The following is a 20,144-nucleotide window of genomic DNA, read 5'->3' as shown; positions in this document are numbered from 1 at the left end:
AGGGGCAACTCTGGTAGATGAGAGAGACAGAGGGATGGACACGTGAAGGGGAAAGTGCAGACTCTGTGGAAAACTGAGCCTGAATGGAGGAGTGGCTGCTGCTGACGGAGTGGAGAGGGCTCAGCCCCTTCGCTCCTGGAGGAAAGAAGCACAGTCAAACACGTCTGGCATGATGTGGACAACAATTGTCCTCCTGCTCCTTTTGCCTCATCCGCTCTCCTCCACAGTATGTACAATATGCGTGTCAAAAATGTTTTTCGACTCTGGTCAGTCGTCTGTCTTGTCACTGTCAGGAATTATTATGGTGACGTTCTTCCGGAAACTAAGAGAGATTTAAGAGCTTGGATTTTGGCATCGTGGACGGATCATAGGTCATGATTTGTCTTTTGTTTTACATCAATATTATATGTTGTGTGTAGTATTACAGGATTGTTATCACTGATGCATTAAAGTTAAAGGAGCGTTTTTATTGTTGTTGGTCAAGGTGGAGAAGATTCATGCTATGTGTACGGCTGATTGAGCTCAGAAATCTCAATTGTATAATGACATTTTTGCCAATAATTGAATCTAAACACTCCATTCTGCAGGCACAGAGTTATAATATTTCAAACTGCTCAAGAAATAAGTGTCTGTATTTTGAAAAACACAAGAAATTACACACTTTTTTGAAAGTGTTGATTCTAGAAAATTCAACAAGTTGTTTTGTATTGAAATAAATATCAAAATATTCCTTCCTTTACAAGAATATAAAACATACTAAATTCCAAATTAAAACATCTTCATAAACAGTTTTTATTATTAACATAATAATTACAAAATATGCTACAGATGTCAAATAAACATAAAGCGAAACAAAGAGAAAACTATACTCCACTTTATGTCAAAATTGTAATAAATAATTTTATTTATAACATTCAAATGTGGATTTTCTTCTCATTATGTCCATCTATCCAGCCTCAGTTGAAAAGACATACTTTTCCAGAGGTGAAACACAAAGTTTAAGGGGAGTTTTATCTATGACAAAACATCATATCTTTTGAGTGTGTCATATTTCAAGTATATGAAAATCTGAATTTGTAAAGTACCTGCTGACAGATAAATACAGTGGAGAAAAAAAGTACAATTATTCCATGTGAAGTGTGAAGCAGTTGACACAAGTTTGTTTCTACTGTGCTCAACCCGCCATGACAAAGTCCAGCAGACAAGAAAAAAACAAAGAATAATGATTCAATCGTCTATGTGCCCGAAGTAACATATCCCAGGCTTGTCACAGTTATACATCAAAGAATGGTGGATCAAAATTTCACTTTGGTTTTCTCTTTATTTAGGACACAGAAAATAGCACGGGTTTTAACCAATCAGAAATAGATAGTGAGGACTTCTCTGACGCTTCTGTCAAAGGCCAGACACCTGTCGAAGGGGTCAAAGGTCGGGAAACATGCTCCATCCCGTGCGATGTCACAGTCAAGCTGCTGCGGGATGAGAAACATTCAGTCTGTGGTAAAAAATCTATCTATCTATCTATCTATCTATCTATCTATCTATCTATCTATCTATCTATCTATCTATCTATCTATCTATCTAAAATGATTGTGTGTGTGTGTGTGTGTGTGTGTGTGTGTGTGTGTGTGTGTGTGTGTGTGTGTGTGTGTGTGTGTGTGTGTGTGTGTGTGTGTGCAGGCCAGCTGCAGCAGTCTCTGTTGTCGTTTGGACGCAGCACCAGGAAGCTGATCAGGGACGTGATGGAGGAGCAGCAGAGGGCTCTGGACATCCTCAGCAGTCAGGTAAGGTCTTAGTCTTCTTTTCTCCTGTTAGTGACATGAGTTTCTAAGCGCCTGATTGGCCGGCCTCATATACAGTAGTGTCACACATTTCCAGGTCACAGAGCTGATGACCAAAGTGCAGACGCTCAGCTTCGAGGTTCAGAGGAGCAACAGCGAGATCTACTCTGTGAGACCTGTGCAGTCCCATGGTAACTCACACACAAACACATAGAGCGGTACAAGATTCATACAGTTGGGTCTTATAAATAAATATAAGTTTTCCAGGGATGGAAAATAACTACATGGATTTACTGAAATACTGTACTTAGGTACTTAGGTACTTAGCAAGTTTGCTTTGATCAGGACGAGACTGCAGCGACATCAAGGACAGTCTTGTGTCAGTCGTCCCCAAGATCCCCAGTGGGATTTACATCGTCCACCCAGAGAACACTGACTCTTCATTTGAGGTACATGCTTCATTCAGTCATTCAGAGTCTGCCGCTCGCTCATCAGTCATCGTTATGTAGCTAAATCAAAGCTTATCCTGCAGGTTTTCTGTGAGATGGACTATATGGGAGGTGGATGGACGGTGGTGCAGAGGAGGACTGATGGTTTGACTGACTTCAAACGACCGTGGGCTGACTATGCCGATGGATTTGGAAACCTTGCAGGTTGGGCACTGCAGCACAGTAACCAGGGCATGTTTCCTGTCTCATGCATTTAACCAACAGCAGCCAATGCAAGGTGTGCCACCTGAAAGTTCATCAACAGCTGTTGGGTGAATGGTGACTGTGCAACCTTGATCATTTTAGATGAATATCATCACAAAGAAATATAAACACTTAAAACATGACATTATTGAAACAACTTCACTTCCTTAGATGTGCTAATGGCAAAAGCTTGATTAATAAGCAGAATGTAGCAGTATGTCATAAACTATAGCTCAAAAAAAGAAGTTTCACATCAGTTAGATGTCTGGCTTCCTGCCTCAGTCTTTCCCGAACTCCTGGAAAGCTGCACCAAATTGCACCCACTTAAAAAAACAGTGCCTTAAATATGTAAGTAATCACTACCTGGGAAATCAGTGAAATGTCAAAAAATGCCCTATCCTGCAATGTTGATAAAAGTGCTAAATTCCTAGATCCGCCAACTGATCGAGATCTGCATCAAAATTTAAAGGGGGTTCTTCCCTGACCTACACGGCATCCTTTCATCAAGTTTAATGGTAGTCTTTCCCTGATCTTCCTTACAAACAAACCAACAATCAAATGAACAGGGGTAAACACCTAACCTCCTTGGAAGAGATAATAAAAAACTAACTTACAGGAAAACTGAGCACCTAACATAAACAACACTGTGATAGGAACTACCTAAAATGACATACACCATCTTTGATACTTTGAATTCTTAGTTTGGTCCATGTCCCATCTGATAACAGAGCAGGAAGTTTATGACTTGTACTGCAGCCAGCCAACAGGGGGTATCTTCAATCCTTATACAGTGTAACTAATGGTGTAACATTGTTATTGCTGGAGACCTACAATTACTGGACTTGAGCGTCATTATTGGCCCCTGTACTTTAGGCTGTTACGATAAGTAGAAACATGTGGTGTGAAAATTATTAAAGATTTTGAAATTATAAAATAAAAAAACTGCCATAGAGAGCTAGCTCCAGCATCCAGCAAACACATCAAGAATCTTTGCAAAGCTAACTTTTTGAAGGTAAACACACTAACCCTTGTGTTGCACAAAAGCTCAAATCAGGGGCCACATCCTTCTGAGGACACAGTCTACCTTGACCATGAAGACCACCTCCTTTGTGGGCCGTGTCTGTGAAGGCCAAATTGACATTGAAGACAATTATAATGACAGGACAGTCACTGTGATGCAAGGATCCTGCCCCTGAATTGAGACACAGCTAAAGTCAAGGCTAGCTGCTTCTACTAATCCGTACTCTCTGTGCTAAACTAGGCTAATCAGCTGCCTGTAGCTTCATTTAACAGAATAATATCTCATAATTTGAATTGGACAGATTTCCTTCAGGTATCTCTCATTAAACAAAGTCTACAGATGCTGGGGATCATGTTTTGCATCTGACAGTGATGGAAGAATCATATTATTTCTTTGTATGTGTGTGTTTGTGTGTGTTTAGGAGAACACTGGTTGGGCCTAAAGAAGGTGTTTTACATAGTAAACCAGAAAGAAACTCGGTTCCAGCTTCATGTTGCTCTGACCTCCCACGATGATGTGACTTCTTATGCATCATATGATGATTTCAGCCTGGACAATGAAACCCAGTTCTTCAGTATACACTTGGGCCGATATGCAGGCAGTGCAGGTAGGGTATGACTGAATAAATCAAGACTCACCCCCAGACAAATGTGGTCCCACTGTGTATCATGCGTTTCCTCCATGCCCACGTGCATTTCAGTCTATGTTTTTGTGCAGGCGATGCATTTCGTGGCTATGAACAGGAGCAGAACCAGGACACGGCTCCGTTCAGCGCCTCAGACGTGGACAACGACGGCTGCAACCCTTTCTGCTCTATCGACAACCGCACGGTGGAGAGCTGCAGCACTCAGCACAACCAGACAGGATGGTGGTTCAACCAGTGCGGACTGGCAAACCTCAACGGCTCTCCTGAGGATGCAGAGCAGAGCCAAGGGCAGAGGACAAACATTCTGTGGGACACCTGGAGACAGAACGGGGTCCCTCACACCATCAAATCTGTCACGATAAAGATCAGGAGGATTGCAACCAACAATTGACACATTGTCAGAGACAGAAGAGCACAGATTGAGTACTGTATAAGTTGCACTGCATCTTTGTACACCACAAAGTTTTAATAAAACCTTTTCTGAAATCATTCAATTAAGGTGTTTATCTCAAAACAAAACTACACGACCAAAACTAGATAAGCAAACAAAATTAAAAAAAATAAAAACGGAAATCAATAGCTATTGGCTGTAAATAAAAGTGGGAGTGTCCGGGTCGCAGAGAGCTGTGTCCCGTGGAAAATCTACAAAAGCTTATTAAAAAGCAGCCTCAGGTCCCGTGGTTGCCAAAACTTGAGGACAGGTGAAGTCTGCATCACACGGATAAGCAGAGCGCTCTCTCCACTGTGGGAACATCCCATACAGATGTTACACATATCATAGATGGTGTGAAAAGGGTGAAAAGCAGCAAACCTGAATTCATCAAGCAGCAGATGAAGCTGATGCCCTGGTCAAGTGAAAAATTCCCATACCAAGCCATTCCAGAAGGACAATATTTAATATAATAAATACACAGCAGCAGCCTCACCTGTTGGAGATGACGGACATCATCCAAGTTAATTGCAGAACAACAGATTTAGTTTTTTGCTCTTTTTCAAAGAGTTTCAAATGGAAACTCTGAGGTTTTTAAGAGTTTAGGATTATTTACAGTCTTCAGCCACTGTACTGACCATTACATTTCATTTAGCTAACGCTTTTATCCAAAGCGACTTACAATAAGTGCATTCAACCATGAGGGTACCAATAATAACTAATTTCCAATAATAACTCATTCCCAAGTAGCCATATTCTCTTCGACTCCATCCACCTGGGAACAATCCAAGTTGACACCAATGGGACTTAAAGTCTTTTTTGAACAAGCAGATGTTGCACATTTCTCAACACATTTTGTTTAGTGTGTGCATTGATATTAGTGCTTATAGATAGATAGATAGATAGATAGATAGATAGATAGATAGATAGATAGATAGATAGATAGATAGATAGATAGATAGATAGATAGATAGAAAACCTGTCCCCCATTAATATAAAGTTGATATTAAATATGAGTATTAGTTTTATAATAAAGTTACAAAGTTGACACTTAAATATTAGATATCTGAGTATCAATTTAGCTAACAAGATACTGAACCATCTGCCATGCATATTTTAAATGTCATATTTTCAAGTATTTAAAAATTAATAAAAAGGTAATCACTAATGGGAAATATATGTAGGCCAGTATCCCTGTATAAATGTATTTAATTTTTTATTTATAGATTATATTCCAGTCATTTCGTTTTCTAAATATGTATCCATTGTCACCTATTGAATATATACAACCTGTGTAAATATTTGCATTACTTTTAAAGTGTGTGTTTCTGTGGTCACAACTTATAAAATACATACACACATACATACATACAAATGTACAGTGTACGTACACACAATGTGGTACTTTTTGATTAATGATGACTAGTTCTTTAGTCAACTAAAGATGAAAACCAATCTCCTTTTAATTGTGCTGAAATATTTGCATATCGCTTAAAATAGTTTCTTTTTCGGCAGGCTCCATAAGGGCCAGTCTTGTTCGTTGCTGCTGAGGTCCTGAATTGTAATGATTTTGCATGTAAGTGTATACATGCTTATGCCTGGACCTCTCAGGGAGTTCATTCATTTCTTTTGACAGGCCAGTAGAATTCCTCAACTGAAATCTCATTCAGTTCAGACCCTTCACTGCAGGATGAGATAATTGCTGATATAGGCCAGGCCAGGGGAGGTTAAACCTTCTTTCACATTTACACACAGCTTTAAACTTCTCCGGTGTCTGTAGGATTCCCCAACTGAAATCCTCATCAGTTCAGACCCTTCACTGCAGGACAAGGTCATTGCTGATGTACATGCCGAGCCTGTGGGCGCTGAACCTTCATTGGACTTTAAACAGAGCCCAAAATTTCTCTTATGGCGTGTCTCTTCATCCCACCAGGAGTTATTGGCTGATTCCCTCTCAGTTTCATAATCCATATCTACAGCATGGGAATCCTCTTGGTCTGGGGAATCGTTTGATTTATCCAGATGTTTGGTTTCCTCTTCATAAACCAGGTGAACCCCTGTTATAAAACGGTGATTAAGAGCATCCTTGGGACTAATTCTATGTTCAGCTGATGTATGCAGACAGCATTTCAGGAAGTCGAAAAAAGCCATATCTTCAGGCTCGTTTACTTTTATTGCATCCTCCAAATTCTTAGCCAAGTTAAAACGCGTCCAGGCAATGTTTGTACGGCCATGGTACTCCTTTTGTGTCCTTAGTCTCCAAACTCCAGTCTGATCATCACAGATGAAATACCTCCGGCTGTATTTTCCAGCAAGTAACTGGTGATCATCTGGCTGGCCCAGCAAGCGCACCACAGTTTCCATCCAATGATACTTACAGCTGTTAGGGAAGAGGTTATTGCCAAAGTACATATATGCCATGACACAGCCTACTCCCCACATATCGACAGCCTCTGACAAGGGGAGGCCCAAGACTACTTCTGGAGCCCTGAATGCAGTAGCCTGCATGGTCATTCCAACTTTCAATTGGCTCACTGGAAGAGCCAGACCAAAGTCGATCAGCTTGATTTTGAACGGCAGATTCGTGTGATTGACAAGCATTATGTTGTCAGGTTTCAGGTCCGTATGAAGTATCCCAATATTCTTCAGGCCATCAAATGCCACCAGTAGCTGTTGAGTCACGTAACCAATTTCAGGGATCTTCAGGGTGAACTTATTCTCTTTCATCAGGGCATGAAGGCTCCTGTCAAGCATTTCAAAAGCCAGACAAGACATGTTTTTGAACCAGAAATTTTCAATGAATTTCACGATGTTGTTTTGGTCAGGGTCAAGAGCCTTGATCTTTTGTAACATCGCCACTTCTCTCTGAATGTCTTCATCTTGTAGATTTTTGTGGATTTTTATCGCCACATGTTCTCTCGTGGATAGGTTGACACATTTGACGACTTTGCCAAACATTCCCTCTCCATTAAAGCCATATATTTTATAGCTGAAGTTATTGCTGTGGAGTATATCCTTTATTTTTACTGCTTTCTCCATGCTGGTTCTCAATGTCAATGCTGTGGACAACACTTTTGAAAGAAAATGTTTTTTCCAAATGCTGTTGACTGAAAATAACCTACCATTTACCATTCCCGCTGTAATATTTGATAACAATGGTGACATTGATCTCTTTGTTCAGTCATTGACATCATACAGAACAAAGAAGAAGATAACAAAATATTAAAAAGATCAAAGGTCTAGCCTCAACGATTGAAATGCAATGGACAAATTAAAAGAAACACTGTATAACACAAGAATAATTTATTCACTTTTTAAGTTAATGATAGTATTTGTTTCTCTCTGTCATTTTGGAGATATTTCGGAAAACTAGAAAATGCATTTCCTGCTGAATATGCAGTGTATATGCTAAACTGGTGAAAGGCTTTGCTGATTCAAGCAGAAAATGTGTGATAAAAAAGATTAAAGGAACCTGTCCTTGTATCAACTTTCTAGAAGCATCCCATAGAAACCCATAATGAAGCAGAATATTGCAGGAAAAGTTTAATATGTTTAAAAGTATAAATATTTGAACTAAGTGGTTTACTAGCTGAAATGTCCTCAAGCTGAGTGTTGTGATGATAATTGAAATTGGTTGAAGTATGTTTAAGTGGCGTAATTAGAGAAAAATCAAAAACGTGACTGTCCGCATACAGGTAAATGAAGCTACATGAGACTTTGTTCACGTTCCTGCAATACAATAAAATAAGAACAACTGAAAATTGCATTTGGTATAATGAGTTAATCCTATTATAATGGCTACATTACAAAAATCTACATATATTTCCGATACAAATATCAAATACAATCCTCCAATACTTTTTACACCTGAGACTACAAAAACTGTTTTGTGGACTCAAACACTCAAACCCACCCCACCATAGTGGTCAACAGCTAATGGGTGAATTTTCATTTTTCGGTGAACTATCCTTTTAAGACGGTGAATGCAGTAATTCATCACCACTAGAGGGAGGCAGCACCTCTGTTCTGCCCTGCCCTGCCATGCAGGTTTCCTGGCTCTAAAGACCCACAGTGTGTGAGTGTGATGCAGAAGTGAAATAACATAATTACCTTTGAGGGAAAATTCGGCCAAGTGATGTAGCTGAGGTGTGAGTAGCAAACACAGCTGTGTGTATGTGTGCATGTGTGGATTCATTGGAAAAACGCACACAGAAGACCACCCAAAGAGCCAGAGTTCCAACAATGTTATCACCAGAATCAGTGATACTAAAACACACACACACACACACACACACACACACACACACACACACACACACACACACACACACACACACACACACAGACACACACACACACACACACACACACACACACACACACACACACACACACACACACACACACACACACACACACACAGAGTTGCGCTTGTCCACTCAATGCCCCCAAATAAGAGTGTGTATGTTTGAGCTGACAGTGTTTACATCCAAATCTTAGGTCTGTTCTGTTCCGAAGGGGAAGTCTTAACAAACTATTGCTGGTGTCATTTATCAGAGATTAGCCTCCTTATCCCTACTGTCAAATATGATGCGTTTACACCTTGAAATGTCCAAAGTGACTAAGCTTCAGCAACGAGGCCCTTAAAAGGCAATTTTCACGACCACAAACATAAATCAGAGACTCTGCTTTATCAGTTTTTTTTATTGTTGAGATAATCCTGTCATATAATGTGGAGTTTTTTTTATGATATTCATATCAAAACTGGGAAAGCGAGCGAGTGTTGCAGGCCGCACTGTACTATCAGACAAGAAAAGCTAAAGTACAAGTTTTTACAAGTGTGTTTGTGAGTGAGAGTGTGTTCTTGTCATGTTCTTGACTCACCTTTGAACTGCTGATGAGGTAATGCATGTTTGCGTTCTTAAACAGTGTATGTATACAAATTGTGTGTGCGTGCAGAGTAAGACGTCGTTTTCCCACAGTGGACAAGGATCAGTGGAGAGTGGGAGCGCACAGGAAGCAAAGTCTCCTAGGAATTTGAACCCTGGGGAATCTCATCTGCCATCAGTCACTCACACACACACACACACACACACACACACACACACACACACACACACACACACACACACACACACACACACACACACACACACACGCACGCACGCACGCACTGACACTGTTGTACTCTAAACACTGCAGTTTAAAATAACGTTTTACAGCCTGAGCTTTGAATCAGCTGCTGAAACCCAATATTTGGAGAATACTCCACTGCTGAAAATGTACGTACATTTTTTACTGATTAGACTCCAGTGTGTTCATTCATAACACTGAGCTGCCCTCCACATCTGTCAGGTTCAACGAGTCACGTAAATAAAAGTATAGTGGGACCCAAAAGGGAGCATTCTTTCTCAAGGACATAGAAAAAAAAACCGAGGGGGAGGGAGACGGAGGGAGAGTCATTCCACAGGCACTTGATAACTCGTTTGTATCAAGCTGGAGCAGACCCTCTAGTGTTGACCACTTGCAGGATGAACCACAAACCACTGGAGACTTATTATAAGCCTGTAGGTTACACTAACAGCCCGAGGGCCAGGAGCCGTGATAACCTGTTGACCTACGATGATTTGGGAGAGGAAAACTGCTGCACTGCAGGACGAAGCTTTGGGTAACTCTTTGATTTACCTTCCTTATTGAGGCAGATGTTTATGTATTGGTCAGGTGTGTTTTGTGCTTTGTTATCAGAATCAATAACCATTCGGCATTTAGCCATTTCAGAGTATTTATATTAACACAACATGGCAGATTAAAGTATATAAAGAAACATGACATAAGACAATGAAGTAGGACAATAACCTCATCAATCACCTCAGCATGTGTGTAGCTACTTGTATTCTCCACAGTGAGAGTGTACAGCCAAAGCTGTTCTGTCTATAAAAAAGCTGGTGATGAAAGTTAGATTCTTAAAAATTGATGTAAAACCTTCAAAGACATGAGGCTAAGGATTTTGTCCAGCATGTCTACTGCATGTTCCCTGTATGAGACACAGCCTTCACTGTTTTAACACTGAAAACACTGAACATGGTACAATGATCCAATGATTGTAAAGGATACAAATGGAACTTGGTTTTACATGAAATAAAGGTTTAAAACAAACCATTTTAATAAGCTCTATTGTTTTCCTCTAGACTTGGTTAACTATATGGAAGTTAAGATTGTAATCTCTCTCGCACAATGTTTAACATGTAACTTGGAGATTAGTTATATTTTTATTTGACTACAGCTACAACCTTTGATTTGTTCAACATGCAGTTTCTCTGTGTAGTTTTTTATATTTACTGTAGTAAAATAATAATAATTTATCTCATTTCCTTCATGTAATTCACAAACTCTGGTTATTGATGTAGTTAAATGTGAAACTGAGATGAGACAAGCTCCTGATGTGTGGTTTCCAAAAGGGTGTGTGTGTGTGTGTGTGTGTGTGTGTGTGTGTGTGTGTGTGTGTGTGTGTGTGTGTGTGTGTGTGTGTGTGTGTGTGTGTGTGTGTGTGTGTTGTGATGTGTGTGTGCGTATGTGTATGTGTGTGTGTGTGTGTGTGTGTGTGTGCGTGTACAGGTCTCATGTTGTGGGGACATAAATCTGTCACATTTTGGGGACTTGTTTTCCTTGTGGAGACAAAAAGTCCTCATAACATACATCATAAAAAAACTAAGGTTAGGATGTATAAAGGTTCAGGATTGGATTCAATTAAGATTAGGTTTTGGTTTAGTTTAGGGTAAGTATTAGGGTTAGACAACAATGGTCAAGGTTGGAGTAAGTTTCCAGGAAATCAATGGAGGCCAATGTAATTTCCTCTGAAGTGATGAAGTCGTGTGTGTGTGTGTGTGTGTGTGTGTGTGTGTAGGCCTATAATCTACCATGTGGACATTATGTACTGTGTGTTTCTACAGCTACAGCAGCTCGGAGATGCAGCTCATGGCTCGCCTCAGCGCCGTTAAACGACGCCAGGCCCTTCGTGGTCCTTCATACATGTTCTCTGCACCTTCAGTCAGCCTGTCTGAGGTTGAGCAGCGTTTCCTGGAGGCAGCCGAATACGGCAACATACCAGAGGTGCGACGCATGTTGCTCCACATGCCCAACTTGAATGTCAATGCTGTGGACTACATGGGCCAGAATGCATTGCAGCTGGCTGTGTCCAATGAGCATCTGGAGGTGACAGAGCTGCTGCTGGGGAGGGCGGATTTGGCCAGAGTGGGTGACGCCCTTCTGTTAGCCATCAGTAAGACGTGTCCATTTAAATGAGTCCAACTGCATTCTGCATTCTATTGGTTTATACTTATATAATGTTGTCATATACATCAGCCGTATATTAGCACGATATAAAGTATATATGTGTCAAACTCAGCATAAGAAATTAGCAGATACATCCATTAAATGTGGGGCAACATGGTTGTGGCCACCTGATGAATGTCAGTCCAATAATTTCTCACTCTTTAGCTATTTTAAGGTCTCCACCAGCGCTTGTGCTGCATAAAGCTCCACAGTGCTCACTATTTCACTGTTACAAACGGCTTCCTGCTGCAACTCAAAACATATTAGACTGAGCCGAAACTGTAAAGCTGTGGGACGTAGAACCAAAATAAAGATGCTCAGAATACTCAGAGTTGGGTGATATTCTAATAACATGACGCCCTGTGTCTGTCTGTGTGTCCGTGTTGTAGGTAAAGGTTATATTCGTATCACAGAGACCCTGTTGAGTCACCCTGCATTTAGAGATTCCCATCGTCAAACAGCGAGCCCTGCTCAAGCTGACATGTTGGATGACTTCTACGCTTATGATGAGGACGGGACGAGGTAAGACATTTGGAAGGAAGATGTGTGACAACAAATTGTGCACCAGTGACATAAAGATCTTAATTCTCTGACTTGTTGGGGTGTCCTGAATATATTGTATAAGGCCTTTGACTTACCTTTTTTGTTGCTTTGTAAAATGTTCTGTTTGGGTTCATTCCCATAGGTTTTCCCATGATGTGACTCCAGTGATACTTGCAGCACACTGCCAGGAATACGAGATAGTTCACACCCTGCTGAGTAAAGGCGCTCGCATCAATCCCCCCCATGACTACTTCTGCAGCTGCGACTCCTGTAACTACCAGCAGCAGTTTGACTCCTTCAGCCACTCGCGATCAAGGATCAATGCCTACAGAGGCCTCGCCAGTCCTGCTTACCTCTCCTTGTCCAACGAGGACCCGGTGCTGGCCGCCCTGGAGCTCAGCAATGAACTGGCCATGCTGGCCAATATTGAGAAAGAATTTAAGGTACACATACCAAAGATCAGACAGAATCACCAACAACAATTGTGCAAACACAAGTCCTCTAAGATCACAGTGCACATTCATTACTCCTACAATTTCCCCTTGTGGTGTTTGTAGAACGACTACTGCCGCCTGTCGAGCCAGTGTAAGGACTATGTGGTGGGCCTCCTGGATCTGTGCCGCAGCACAGAGGAGGTGGAGGCCATACTGAGCGGAGAAGAAGACTCTGAAGACAGCTATGATCTCCCAGGTCGCCCCTCACTTACAAGGCTCAAATTAGCCATCAAATATGAACTTAAAAAGGTTAGTATGCTCACAAATAGGCAACAACAGTGAGGTAAGGTAAAGTTAATGTATTATAGTCGTGTTAGAGTCTGAATACAGAATGACTAGAAACACAGTGAAAAATGTTCCCTTTGTATTGTGACTCTGTGCTGACAACACCCAGTAGCATGTTATCTTAAGCACACCTCGAGAGTTTGGCAAATTTGGCACAAATGTTCATATAAACTTAGATTGTCGACAACTGTAGGTGTTTCTGGTCTGAACCACTGTGTCCATGTGTCCTTCTCTCTTTAGTTTGTGGCTCATCCTAACTGCCAGCAGCAGCTGCTCGGTATCTGGTTTGAGAATCTACCCGGACTGAGACAACAGACCACTGCTATCAAACTGCTGGTGGTGCTGGCGGTGGCTATTGGACTTCCTGGACTGGCGGTGGCTTACTGGATTGCTCCGTGCAGCAGAGTAGGACCCTCATATTAACTCCTACATATCCAAACCTGACTTTAAGTCCCCACTGGAGGTTTTCTCTCATCCCTCGGTTGTTCCTTCTCTCTCATCCAGGTGGGGAAAGTAATGCGCAGCCCCTTCATGAGGTTTGTGGCCCATGCCTCGTCCTTCACAATTTTCCTGGGTCTTCTCATCCTGAATGCTGCCGACCGTTTCGCAGGCACCACCCATTTACCAAACATGACCCACCATCAGCACCCAGGAGGAGCACACCTCACCTCGGACCCACTGCTGCTCTACCGCATGACCACGACGCCCTTCACATGTATGGAGATCCTCATCATTTCATGGGTCATCGGTGAGCATTAGATGATCATTGAAACATCATGTCTGTCAGGGTTTAATGTTTGCAGAGCTGCAGATGACAGAGCAGGAACATGAATATGTCATCCTGTTTATCATCATGTACTTTGTGCAGGTATGATCTGGGCTGAGGTGAAGGAGATCTGGAGTCAGGGACTGGGGGAGTATCTGGTCGAGCCGTGGAACTTCCTGGACTTTGGGATGCTGGCAATCTTCCTCGCCTCCTTTTGCTGCCGCTTCTCTGCTCTGAGACACGCTGACTTAGCACAGACCTATGTACACACACACTACACAACACTGATTAATGTCACACTGCCCCCCGAGATACACTACTTCACACTGGGTGAGCATGCTCACACACCTGCACAGACTAACAAACCATCCTTTACTTCTTGTATAAATGTACAAACAGCTGCAGTAAGTTAGCACATGAGGGTACTGTACAATGAAAATAGTCTTTTAAGGAAGAGCTGGGGCAGGCAGATGACAGGCTGGTGGCTGGCTGAGAATGTGCAGAAGATCCTGTGAGCAGGAGAAAAGGCAGGCGGGTTTGGCTCTGGCGATCCTGAGGCACAGGAGAAAAATAGCATTAGGAGATTCCATTGTTTAGTTCAGTTGTTTCCATCATTTCATCTTGAGATCCTGTAAAATACACATACTTTAGTACTTACTAAGTCACAGATTGCACACACGTCTTTGACAGTGGCTAGAAGCCAAAAGGACCAAATACTATTCAACAATTTACATGAAAAGCAAACTTGCATATTTTTGGAAAAGTATTTGGACTATGAGATTTCTCTTTGAATTTCAAGAATAAAGTTCAAAGACTATTTTGTTAATAGAGTCGAACTGTCAAGAATAAAGTCGCAGGAGTGACTGACAGCTATGTGAGCTGCGAGTGTTCCATGAAGAAACACTCGCGAAGATGATGATGGTGAAGAAACCATGTATGTAAAATACATGGTTTCTTCTTCTGAACAGACACTGTGTTAATGTGCAAAAAGAGAAAGAATTTCCTTGTTACCGAAACTGGTTCTGAAGAACAATCTCAAAAATGTATCTACACACAGTGTTTTGTTAAAGCAGTCAAGCGCTAACGTTATTAGTTTGATATAGTCTTAAAATTTTGACTTTTAATACCGAAATTTCAAGTTTATTCTCTTTTTTCTTGTTAGGGTTAGGTTTTTTTTTCTGTTTAATCCCTCTAATCATAATGAATTGAGATGGACTGGCTTAATTCATATTCCTTCTCTGTGTCCTAATGAAATTGTGTTTATTAAAAAACCTCCTCAATCTGCAATGAAAGCACAACTACATGCTTCAAAAAGAAGAAAGTTTTACAAAGTTGATTTGCTGAAATTCACTAACATATCCGAGCTTTGTTTTTGCAGCACGTCTCTACTGGTTGCCGTCAGATCCCCAGCTGGTGTCAGAGGGCCTGTATGCAGTTGCAGTGGTGCTGAGCTTCTCTCGGATTGCTTACATCCTCCCAGCCAACGAGAGCTTCGGTCCACTGCAGATCTCTTTAGGGAGGACCGTCAAGGACATCTTCAAGTTCATGGTCATCTTCCTCCTGGTCTTCCTGGCGTTCATGATCGGCATGTTCAACCTGTACTCCTACTACCTGGGGGCAAAGCAGAACGACGCCTTCACCACGTGAGAGCTTCAGATTTGTACACCTTCAGAGTCATTTACATTCACTCAATACCACAATATTAACCTTAAGATAGGTCATACACAATTTATTTCCTGATCTGTTGTGTCAAAATCCAGCTTTAATGTGAACCCAGCCATAGCCTTAATTCATTTTTACCTCCACCATGAAGTTAATGTTTTCCCCAGTGTTTGTCTGTTCGTTTGCAGGATTACACAAAAGCTATTGAGCCCATTTTCGTGAAGCTTGGTTGAAGGATGGGGTTTGGGTCAGTGTAGAACAAACTGAATTTTGTTGCAGATCCAGGATTCTGACATGTTTAGGGGCCCGATATTTATGAGTGTCTGTACTTTGGTGCAGATTTAAATAAAAACCCAGACCTAGTGAATTTAAATGTGGTTTCATAAGGGGACTTTTGGGCCTTGGTGGAGGTATGCACTCAACTGAGTGCCATTATTATTACTCCAGATGTGACACTCAGCTGGCACAAAAATGTTGTAAATGCATGATTTACAGATGAATAAGAACGTGTCTGAAAGTGAATGCACAGATATTTCAAAAGAGTGAGTCCCAACTTAACTAGGGAATGCTCCTCATTGGTCATGGATTAAATTTGGACACAAGTAGTCAGCAACTCAACCTAATCAACCAAAGAGTGATTTGTCCTTCTCAAATGAATTGATTTGATGGATTTTTAAAGGCAGCGAGAAAATGCAGGCAAGTTAAGTTAGGGTGGTGAAGGTGAAGTTTAATGTGAAAAAAAAAAACGGCCACGGTCTCCAGGTGGCAGCAAACAGCACCAAAACATTAGATATATTGATTAATGAAATCTGAACTAAAACATGAGGAACAATCTATGTGCAAACAGACAAAGGGGAAACACAGAAACGATATACACACAAAAGAGAGAACCACATGCAGAATACAAATCCAGAACTCCAATCACAAGGAAAACGAGGTGAACATCCACAACCGAAAAAGTCCATACAACAGAAAACCTTTCGAAAAAGTTCAAAACTGTCTCTCAAAAGTTCACAGGAGTTCCCTCTGCTTTACAAAATGCATGTTACTGCATTTATACACAGTTAATTATTATTTATGAAAAAAGAACTTAAGTAGGAGTTTTCTTTGTGTGAAAGTTATGATGAAAGTCTAAAAATGTATAACAGTTTTGAAACGGTTGCACAGCAACACAAACATCGTGTTAAAGACTGTAAGGATTTCACTGTGTGGCCTTTTTCTCACAGAGCGTCTTTCGTTATGATTAATGGTCGTCTGAACTCCAAAATAACTTTTCTCTCATCTCCCTCCACCTCCCTCTCTGTGTGTCCCTCTAGCCTGGAGGAGAGCTTCAAGACATTATTCTGGGCTATATTTGGACTGTCTGAGGTCAAGTCCGTCGTGATCAACAACGGACACAAATTCATCGAGAACATCGGCTACGTGCTGTACGGGGTCTACAACGTTACCATGGTGATAGTGTTGCTCAACATGCTCATCGCCATGATTAACAGTTCCTTCCAGGAGATTGAGGCGAGTTAAAGAAATGTTGTCCACATAATGATGTCATCATGTGCTTCACGTGCAGGATACATATACAGCAAGGGGCAAAACTAGAGTGGAAGTCAGTGGAGTATTTAGGCCCAACAGTCAATCAAGCTGCAACAAATTTCACACACTCAAAGTGTGTGAAATTTGTCAGACTTATTAAAAAAATCTATATCCACATATGATCCCATGGAAATCCAAGGAAATCTCACAAAGAAAAAAAAATATATCCTGGATATGCACCTGGATATTGATGGGTTCTTCCCTGACCCATACGGCATCCTTCCAATTAAAAAATTCAAAACAACTTTATTTGTCCCACCGTTCCTGGAGGTACTGCAACACTAGGTCGATGCGCCAGTGGAATGAGCAAGCCCCTATTCCATCTTCCTGTTCCAAAAATCAAGGGGGAGTATCATATATTAAACTGATAGCAACAGATACTAAACTTGATCTTAGCCAAAAGGCTGAGAAGAGATTTCACAAAGTTTTATGGAAATCAGTTATTTAGTTTTTGTGTAATCCTGCTGAAAAAACAAACGCTGATGAAAACATGAAAACATCCTTGGTGGAGATCGGCCATAGATCCCTGTCACAAAATGAGAAAGGACGGCGTAGAGTTATATTTAAGCCATTTGAAGACCATGAAGGGAATTTTCATGACAAACCTTTTGAATATGTAATTTTTAGGGAACAAAGAGTTTTAGGGGCTGTAATAAGCTGCTGGAGTGTGTGTGTCCAACATCATGTGGTGCAGCTGTTGTGTTTTTCTCTTTCATCTCCAACCTGTTTTGTTTTCCCTTTTTAGGATGATGCTGATGTCGAATGGAAGTTCGCTCGGGCCAAACTCTGGTTCTCGTACTTTGAGGAGGGGAGGACGCTCCCTGTGCCCTTTAACCTGGTGCCCAGTCCCAAGTCCATGCTGGGAATGGGCACAGGTATCAAGACCCTGCTGCTGCACTATGTGGCAAGACACAGAGAGGACAAAACGGAGACACAGCTTAATCAGGTACCACTTACTGTTCACATGTGTGTATAATGCCTGTGCAGCCATTAAGTCCATGGTACCACAGTGGAGCTTGAGATGCAAAAGCCTGAGCACCTCCCAGTGGTTTCTCTGCTGCACTACAAGCTCCAGACCTGACGACAACAAGAAATGTCCTTTTTGTGTTCAATGAATTTAACTTCAGCTTAATCTTCCAGCTCGGAGTGGACAAAACTTCAGGATATGGAACTTCAACCAGCCCGTCCAGGTATCAGGTATGTGTGTGTGTCCAGGTATTACTCATGTTGTGGGGACCTAAATCTTTTTACACAGTCACTTTACGGACTGTGAGAGATAAGATTATTTATCAAAATTATAATTTTAAATTGGGAGCATCTTAATGTTGTTAATTTGTAGCTGTTAAAAGAAGCTTTCTTTCCCATCACTGTTTGCAGAAGATCATGAAGCGACTGATAAAACGTTACATCATCAAAGCCCAAGCTGACAGAGAGAGCGACGAGATCACTGAAGGTAAAATCAGCAGAACGATCCCGAGACGGAACCAGTTTTTAATTGTTAACATTCATTTTGGGAATAAAGGTTTCTAAATGTTCTTGTCAGTTTGACTTTAATGTAAGAAACATGAATCATGAATTTTAGAATCTTCTTTTTTGTCATGAAGCGTTGTGTCTGCTGTTCACTCAGGTGAGCTGAAAGAGATCAAGCAGGACATCTCCAGCCTGCGATACGAGCTGCTCGAGGAGAAATCCCAGAGCAAGGACACGCTGGACGGACTGCTGAAGAGAATGGGAGAGATCAGTTCGTCTTCATAGGAGACCGCACACAAGCGAAAAGTGCCTGTTCTGCATCACTCGATGTGGATAAAGAATAATAGCTTTAAAGCTTTGATATGTATGTGAATATAAATTTAAAAATGTAACTTATCACTTTATCTGGATAAATTATAAGTGGGAGCACACTCTTTAAAGAGGAGATTGTGTCGTTTTCACTCACCTACCAAAAACACAGATCATTATAATTTAGACATTCACACAAATGGACGCATGTACTAAAAAATGTACATAAGATAAGTTTCAGGCAATATTTCATGTAAGCAAAAGGGCAAAACTAGATTGGCCCAACTGTTGTATTAACATTTAAATTCAATCAAGCTGCTGTTTTACACACTCACAGAGATCAATTTCCTACATGAACCAGATTTTTTCTCGTTAAAGATCCATGAATTATAAATTGGTGAAAATGTTAAAGAAGGTTGTCGATCTGCCCCTTTTTTCTAGATCCATGTCCAATCCGTCCACCAAGTTTCGTGGAAATCTGTTTGGTTTTCTTTTGCATAAATAACCCTGTAGAAAAATAAACCAACAAACCAATAGATGGGCGCAAAGGTAGAAAGCCTGAACCTTGTCAACACTAACATTCAGTGTTTACCCTTTAATTTGAAATACAGTTTACGTGAGAATGATTAAATAGCAATAGTCTGTTTCGCACTTATTACACACATAATATGTCATGGACTGCGGCATTATTTCCTGTGCGGATGTAACCCCCCCCGTTAATCGAAAACAGCCTTTACAACACAATAATCCTGCCGGCACACTGAATGAGAAATATGGACTGTTATAAAACATGATTAACCTGTTGGTTTTGTCAAGTCAATTTAATTTGCAGCACTAACAAAGAAACCCCAATTTCTTTTGTAGCAGCTTTGGCTACAAGCTGGTTGGTATTATCTGGGCAGGTATGATACATAAATAGTGATTTTTCTTTCCTAAGGTATAAGAAGCGATTATTCATTGGTAAGAAATGATAATATAGAAATTATCCAGAGAATTTGACTTTAACCTCATGTTCAACTTAAAGTTATGACCTTGGTAATATATTTGTAAGGAACTCAAAAACTCAAAAAATGAATGAACCATTTGCTATGTTTTCTTGAAAAAAATCAACAATAAACACACC

At 40.9% G+C, this 20,144-nt stretch overlaps 3 protein-coding genes and 1 pseudogene across 3 annotated transcripts; 2 read left to right on the top strand and 2 right to left on the bottom strand.

Moving 5' to 3' along the window:
• angptl5 (angiopoietin-like 5) lies at positions 1 to 4,629 on the top strand. The gene is made up of 8 exons (XM_035177827.1): positions 1 to 226; positions 1,329 to 1,500; positions 1,681 to 1,784; positions 1,879 to 1,972; positions 2,127 to 2,230; positions 2,314 to 2,434; positions 3,916 to 4,101; positions 4,212 to 4,629. Exons 1-8 carry the CDS (start codon positions 170 to 172, stop codon positions 4,529 to 4,531), a joined length of 1,158 nt encoding a protein of 385 aa, XP_035033718.1. The 5' UTR covers positions 1 to 169; the 3' UTR covers positions 4,532 to 4,629.
• Positions 4,630 to 6,250: 1,621 nt separating this feature from the next.
• LOC118122472 (homeodomain-interacting protein kinase 1-like) lies at positions 6,251 to 7,423 on the bottom strand. The gene has a single exon (XM_035179189.1). The coding sequence runs from the start codon at positions 7,421 to 7,423 to the stop codon at positions 6,251 to 6,253; it is 1,173 nt and encodes a 390-aa protein (XP_035035080.1).
• A 2,641-nt stretch (positions 7,424 to 10,064) lies between these two features.
• Positions 10,065 to 19,823, top strand: trpc6a (transient receptor potential cation channel, subfamily C, member 6a). Its single transcript, XM_035178725.2, has 14 exons — positions 10,065 to 10,238; positions 11,521 to 11,849; positions 12,292 to 12,424; positions 12,588 to 12,888; positions 13,003 to 13,188; positions 13,465 to 13,629; positions 13,729 to 13,972; positions 14,093 to 14,320; positions 15,369 to 15,633; positions 16,969 to 17,164; positions 17,988 to 18,188; positions 18,383 to 18,439; positions 18,620 to 18,695; positions 18,870 to 19,823. The coding sequence occupies exons 1-14, from the start codon at positions 10,102 to 10,104 to the stop codon at positions 18,995 to 18,997; spliced, it is 2,646 nt and encodes an 881-aa protein (XP_035034616.2). The 5' UTR covers positions 10,065 to 10,101; the 3' UTR covers positions 18,998 to 19,823.
• LOC118122705 lies at positions 17,491 to 17,658 on the bottom strand (annotated as a pseudogene).
• Positions 19,824 to 20,144: the final 321 nt, after the last annotated feature.

Source organism: Hippoglossus stenolepis, chromosome 15 (assembly GCF_022539355.2).
Source record: "Hippoglossus stenolepis isolate QCI-W04-F060 chromosome 15, HSTE1.2, whole genome shotgun sequence".
Lineage (NCBI taxonomy): Eukaryota > Metazoa > Chordata > Actinopteri > Pleuronectiformes > Pleuronectidae > Hippoglossus > Hippoglossus stenolepis.
The sequence above is the reverse complement of the archived record's forward strand: the minus strand, read 5'-3'. Positions and strand labels throughout refer to the sequence as shown.

Bases quoted from the DNA above. Each gene is read 5' to 3' on its own strand.
- angptl5 (XM_035177827.1), top strand. From the start codon at position 170: ATGATGTGGACAACAATTGTCCTCCTGCTCCTTTTGCCTCATCCGCTC. The intron at 1,785-1,878 runs GTAAGGTCTTAG...ACACATTTCCAG, and splicing joins TGGACATCCTCAGCAGTCAG to GTCACAGAGCTGATGACCAA. The intron at 2,231-2,313 runs GTACATGCTTCA...CTTATCCTGCAG, and splicing joins ACACTGACTCTTCATTTGAG to GTTTTCTGTGAGATGGACTA.
- LOC118122472 (XM_035179189.1), bottom strand. From the start codon at position 7,423: ATGTTACAAAAGATCAAGGCTCTTGACCCTGACCAAAACAACATCGTG.
- trpc6a (XM_035178725.2), top strand. From the start codon at position 10,102: ATGAACCACAAACCACTGGAGACTTATTATAAGCCTGTAGGTTACACT. The intron at 15,634-16,968 runs GTGAGAGCTTCA...GTGTCCCTCTAG, and splicing joins CAGAACGACGCCTTCACCAC to CCTGGAGGAGAGCTTCAAGA. The intron at 18,440-18,619 runs GTATGTGTGTGT...CACTGTTTGCAG, and splicing joins CCAGCCCGTCCAGGTATCAG to AAGATCATGAAGCGACTGAT.